This window comes from Histoplasma capsulatum, genomic scaffold, assembly GCF_000149585.1.
Source record: "Histoplasma capsulatum NAm1 scaffold_4 genomic scaffold, whole genome shotgun sequence".
NCBI lineage: Eukaryota > Fungi > Ascomycota > Eurotiomycetes > Onygenales > Ajellomycetaceae > Histoplasma > Histoplasma mississippiense.
Window position 1 is genome coordinate 2,677,281 of NW_001813979.1, and position 6,069 is coordinate 2,683,349.

Genomic DNA, 6,069 nt, shown 5'->3' on the forward strand with positions numbered 1-6,069 from the left:
TTCAGTTGGTCTTGTACTTAAATCTGCTATGATGAATTTGAATAAATTTAGCAAATTTCATTTCAGATATATTTTTATTTAGAAAAAAATATTTTAATATACTTGAAATATGATATATATACTTCTATTATAATATAGAACTCATATCTATTATGATGTTGAAGATATTCATGTTTTTCTATAAGTACTGTTTATATGGTGAATCCATACAAAAGATACCAATTCTGTTACGGAGTGAATTCCTTTATAGAGGGGCGCACTCACTAATGGGAGGGAGCGAGGGCGCTGGGCACAGTTACAATACGATACTTAAGAAGAGAGAAAAAATGGGGGCGACAGGGTTTCCATGCAGCTTGCATGTCAAAAATTTCATAGCTTGTTCTGTACGGAGATATGTAAGCCATCTGGATATAGAAAGGAACCGCAAAGATAAAAGGACCTCTCTGTGTATCACTATCCTTGCTTGATATTCTGTTTCAGATTACCCCTATAAACATTGGAGGGGTTATACAAATGGTGGTACCCAAGCATAAAGAGCTGTAATCCTTTCATTTCTATTTCACTCTAAGAAACATTTACTCAAACAGGCAGGAGAAAAAAGAAATATAATCAATATAATAAAAAGCATTATCAACACATTACTAACCGTCCCTGAAACAAAATAGGTCAAAGCCGCTCCCTGACCTTCGTCCAGGGCAGGAGGAACAACAGAAAAGGAGTAAAGAGATCACAGAAATAAAAATAAAACGGAGCCATTACGAAAAAAAAAAGGGGATGCATAGCTCGTTTTAATTACCAATCAATGATGTGTTCCAGCAATGTGTTTTTTGATGTGCTGTCGTCGCTCCAGCGGGACATCTTGATCATTTGTGGGATACCCGATTGGCTCTGTGGGAAACCCGACTGGCGCTGTGGGATACTCAGATGGCTCGGTCGGGTTTTCAGTAGGTTCCGTCTGATGCTCGGCTGATTCTGTTGGAATGGGAATTATCGCTTCATTGTAGCCTGTTGGGGTCACCACAACCGCGATTGTCGTTTTAGTAGTATAGGTTATGCAGCTCTCCGTTGGTGGTGGTGTGCAGGAGGCGATGTCAGTTGGCTCCACAGAGGCGCTTCCGGTAGGATACTCGTTAGTCGCGGAGGTAGAGGGCGAAGAATCAGTGTAAGTAGCACCGGTGTCAGCGGGCTGCGTGGAGGTAGTGGTAGTGGTAGTGGTAGTGGTAGGCTCGGTTGAATCCGTCTGCGATGCTGTGGTTGAAGTGGTAGTAGTCGTTGAGTCGCCTGGGTAGTCAACAACCTCGTCCTGGAAAACTTTCATGTAGTTGATGGACCAGTAGGCTTCGCTGAACGCGGAAGGGTTGTTCTGGACGTAGGCTTCGCAGGAGTCAGCTTTCGCAGCGCATTTGGCATCTTGGCTCCAGGTATTTTTAGCCCAGTCACCACAAAAGGCGGTATTGATGATCTGCAGACAGGAAATAGCTTTCGGTTAATTCAGGGCTAAAAAAGGATTTTGAAAGGACAGCAGACTGTTTAGAAACACGTACAATACGCTGTTCTTGGAAGAATTTGTCAAATTCGCATCCCGTGAAATGCGCGATTGGCCTGGCCCAGGAGGACGGATCTGGGTGTTCACCATTGATATTCGAGGGAATTCGGTAGCGGGGGAAGAACCAGACGCTGATGGAATCGGTAGTCCACTCAGCCGCATATATACCTCCTCCAATACTGTTGAACGCATTTCCGTAGGACATGGAGCTAGGGGCCCTGAATAAACATCCTTGGTTGCCCGGCTGAGTTGGAGAGTTGATATCACAGTCTTTGGTGACGAGTTCTCCGCTATAATTGGAATTGTCCTCTACTTTGCATCCTGCCGTGGTGTGCAATGCAACCACATTCTTTGTTTGTGAATTAACGCCTTCGATTATATCGAATTCGCCATCTTCAGGCCATGTAGCCCCGGTTGACCACCTGTTAGGGTGGTTAGATATGGAGGGCTAGAATTTTGCGAGGCAGATGGGTATCGACAAGATGGAAGGGGCTAGGACTTACAGCGCAGGCCAGGTTCCACAGATCCCACCAGGCATGTGGGAGATATCGGCCACAATCAGACCATGTTTATAAGTTTTCTTGGTCTCCAGACGGACGCTCTCACGGCCAAGTCCCTTTGCAACATTCTTAGAGTCAACCCCCAGATAGACGAAGTCGTTTTCGTTTGAAGCAAGCCCATTGTTCACTGCGTTGGATTTGTCGAGGTAAGTAACATAGCCGTTACTTGGGTCAGGCCCCTGTGAGGCAGTTAGTTGAGAACACCAAGCGTCGGGCTACAAGAAGGGAGGAGAGAGATTTACGTTGAAGAAATTAAAGTTGTCGAAGAAGTTCGAGGGTTGATAATCGTCTTTGAGTACGTAGGTGCCAGCACTCAGCTTGGCCAAAGTAGCCAGCAAAGTGAGCTTGGTGGTCCTCATATTGTTGTGTTGCGGTTGGAACAAATGATGTTAACACTGGTATTCACATGGAAAGGAAAGGTCCATATGCCGTTGACAGAGTGAAGAGACGCAACCTCCTCAAAGGAAAAGAGCGGATATCCAATTAGGATTGGTGAAAGAATGGAATAGCTGCAATGCCTGCAACTGTGTCTACCCAGAAGGAGTGTGTATATTTGACTGAAAGAAAAAAACTAGCAATGAAAGAAAAACCGCAATGAAGGGGAAGGGTCGAGCATTCCACCATGCCAAATTTCCGGGGCCATCTTCGGTTATAAGAGCAGCTTGGCCCTGACAACAAACAGCCAACGTTCCTGAATTAGTTCATGAAGCGGCGCCAGTGGAAAGCATGTAGGGGTAAGTTTCCAGCGGTTGGGTGAGTTATTCCAACTACAGCGGAGTAGCGTAAGACATCGAAAGCCATGTCAAGAGCCACAGCCCTTCAGGTCTTGGGAGCGAAGGCACAAGGGTAATTTAAAGAGATCCGTATCTTTCTCCGTACGAACCCACTGAGGTCTGGGCAACTCACCCAGGCGGGGCCTCAATCTAAAATTCTTCCAGCAATCGGAGTAGTGGATCATACCATGTTGAAATAAGCTGAAACAGAATCAAAAGGAATTCGCGCAATTGGATATCGAATGAAACAAAGATCAGATCACAAAACTGCACAGCCATGTTCTCCGTGGAACATGTTGCTGCTTACTTCAACCCAACTGCCCACTTCTCTCGAAGTCATGAAGAAAGAATTCAAGCGCTGGTGGAAATGCGGACGTGCTTGGCGGGTAGGCATGGACAGATAATTCAGGAACGGGGCCAATCAGTGGAGGATGGCCCCTGACTGACGACGCATTCCTCTCGCCCCAGGCGCGTAGGCTAGCGGGGATCCTGGAACGCCAGTTGTCAAGGAGATGCAGGAGCCTGAAGAAATAATACCATCACGACCAGGATCAATTCGCCGAATATCTTACTGTCTACGCAGTGGGTTTTCCGCTACGAGTGGCATCGAGAGGACGAATTAAAGTTGAGGCTCCCATCGTACCTAGGGTTGGCTGTTGTCACGTGCCCCAACACTTGAATGTCGGAGATTTGCCCCGAGGCTTGGACAGAAGGTCTAGAACTGGGGCCGAGGGACAAACAAATCCACGCCAAAACTCCAGCATCACACTATTTGATTGCTCGACACGCAGTAGCGCCTCCTTCCATAATTTTCAGAGAATTCCAAGCAATAGACTTTCACCAGGCAAAATCGTTCCTAAGCGGGGTTACCTCTTGGAAATCTACGCCGGGGGAGGGGGGGGGGGTAAGGTGACATCCGGTTCAGGGAGTCTCCAGCCCTAAGCCCCTGCGTCGGCATCCAACGGGAACAAAGAGCACTCACTACCACCAGATACGCTCAGTAGAATAAATCACAATAATTAATTGGCAACTTTGCGAGCCAGGAAGCAAGCAAAACTCTCACCAACAGCTCTGCGGCGTAACCGTCTCCCCAAAACCCCTAGTTTCCCCGCCTAGTCGAAAAGTTTATGGCTAAAAAACCATAAGAAAATTCTTGAAGCGAAAGCGCCACCGAACCTTTGGCGATATGGCTTGAGGCGCAATGGTCAATAGCACTTCACGCTTGTTCCTCGTGTGATGTTTGGATATAACTGGCTCATTGACATTTGGGAGTCCAACCCGCTGATTGGATGCTGTGCAGAGATCAATCCACTTCGACAACCTCTCCCCCATGTGCGAGAATCTGTAGGTCCGGATTCCTGTCCTGGCCATAAAGAGAGCAATGCAGACTTTTTTTTTTATTTATTTATTTTTCAAATAATGAAAATAATGTAGTATTATCTATTCCAGACATCAAAATAATGGCTCCAACTAAGAAAAGTGCGATGCAAGCCACCACGCACATAGCATGAATAAATGGAGAGCCAGATATATGCAGTGCCACACGACAACGACATTCATTTATATATGTATGTAATTGAGCCAGAAGTCATTTCATACAAAGGGTGGGGGAGTTCTTCTAGTAAATAATAGTGGTAACTCGTAATGGGACCATGACTCGCCAAACAATAGTCACGAAAAAGGGATGGGATGGAGAAACAAATCTGTGAGATTTTGAGAAAGGAAAAAAAAAAAAAAAAATTGCGGAATTGTTGGTTTGTGGAAATGGGTCGGAATTAACACGGAGGAGTGGCTGAACTCAAAGGACGAACAAGGTAGGTCACGACTGACAAACAGGATGGACAACGGGCAAGGAGAAACTGTTCCTCTCATTTTGGTGCTCTACAGATCAAACAAGCCAAATCCAACCCATCAGCATGATGACTGGGTGCGGATTGACCACGGATGCCCCGCTTCTCTGCCTCTTTCACCAGACACGTTCGGTGATAGAGATGTCGGCAACCAAACACTACCAAGGGTCCAGTATCCTGCCCAGGATCCTCCTGTAATCGATCTGCATGTTGTCCATTACCATCAAACTGCGTCGTCTGGTTGGTATTTTGTCTCGGGGTGTGTGCATTCGCATGGCCTCGCGGCATTGGTTCCTTACCCTTTCCGTATGAATGTAGATTCGTCCTTCCGACAACGTCAAGCCTCCTTGCCTGTCGGCGCTTCGCGTCATCCTCTTGTTTCTTTTGCCATTCTTCCCACAGCCAAGGACCTGATCCGGGACCCCAGACTCGTCGTCGACAAACTTCGCAGACCTGCCCTCGCGGTCTCCACCCTCGTTGACGAAGTTTAGTAATTTCGTCTACATGCACAAAAAGGTCCTTGTCTAGCATTGCATTAGCGAGGGAGAGTAGAGATTCCTCATAAGTGTATGCAGAAAATATTGATGCAATCACAGATCGAAGCTCTGAAAGAGATGGTGAAGCAGCAGCTACTCGCGTGAGAAACGCTCGCAAAATGAGTAAAAAGGACATGTCGGACTTTCCACTGGGTCTGTCGCCGGATTTTGTGGTGCTTGTCAACAGAGCAGTGAACACCTGTTGAACAAGTACCCGGAAGAATGAGGAAATCTCGCCAGGTCTAGTGTCATCGGGCTTAAGATTCAGGGTATCTCGTGCGATGTCGGGCGAACTTTCCCTCAGCAAAGAAGACATATTACGAGCTATGCGGACTACCATTTCAATAAGATCGAGCCAAAGATTCTCCTCGAACGATAGCTCTAGCTTGGGAGTTGCCGCACCCGTTTTATTCGATTTGCCGCCGCCCCGAGATTGTCTAGACGCATTCGACTGCTGTTGACAGAGCCATATTCCAACATGAGTATATTTATCCAAGGACTGGATAAGATCAACGACCGCTTCTGCCATGCTTGCTGAATCAGGGCTTTCATTTGCGTTCTGCAATAACCCTGACAGGCCAGCCTCAAGGGTTCCAAGGTGTTTGATCAGCCGGTCCATTGCAGCACGTACTTCCCCTTGACGCGCCAGAAGGATTATGGCTGCATCGATAACCCCGCTACTTTCCATCGAAGGAAGTACGGCATCAAGTTTGAGATCTCCAACCTTCAGGATATCCACAAAAGCCTTGACATGAGAAGAGTGTGTATTGACACATTAACTGAACATAGCACTCAACAAGTGAA

The 6,069-nt window shown here is 46.8% G+C and overlaps 2 protein-coding genes across 2 annotated transcripts in view; both read right to left on the reverse strand.

The window, feature by feature from the left end:
- Positions 1-799: 799 nt before the first annotated feature.
- Positions 800-2,465, reverse strand: HCAG_04806 (predicted protein; the record flags this gene model as incomplete). Its single annotated transcript, XM_001540916.1, has 4 exons — positions 800-1,462; positions 1,545-1,968; positions 2,050-2,285; positions 2,349-2,465. 4 exons carry the CDS (start codon positions 2,463-2,465, stop codon positions 800-802), a joined length of 1,440 nt encoding a protein of 479 aa, XP_001540966.1.
- Positions 2,466-4,845: 2,380 nt separating this feature from the next.
- Positions 4,846-6,069, reverse strand: part of HCAG_04807 (conserved hypothetical protein) — a gene marked incomplete at both ends in the record, with an annotated part of 4,825 nt that continues 3,601 nt past the window's right edge. The window contains 2 exons of the mRNA XM_001540917.1: positions 4,846-4,887; positions 5,234-6,010. Of these exons, the coding sequence (XP_001540967.1) occupies positions 4,846-4,887; positions 5,234-6,010 (819 nt within the window). The remainder of the gene's footprint in view (positions 4,888-5,233; positions 6,011-6,069) is intronic.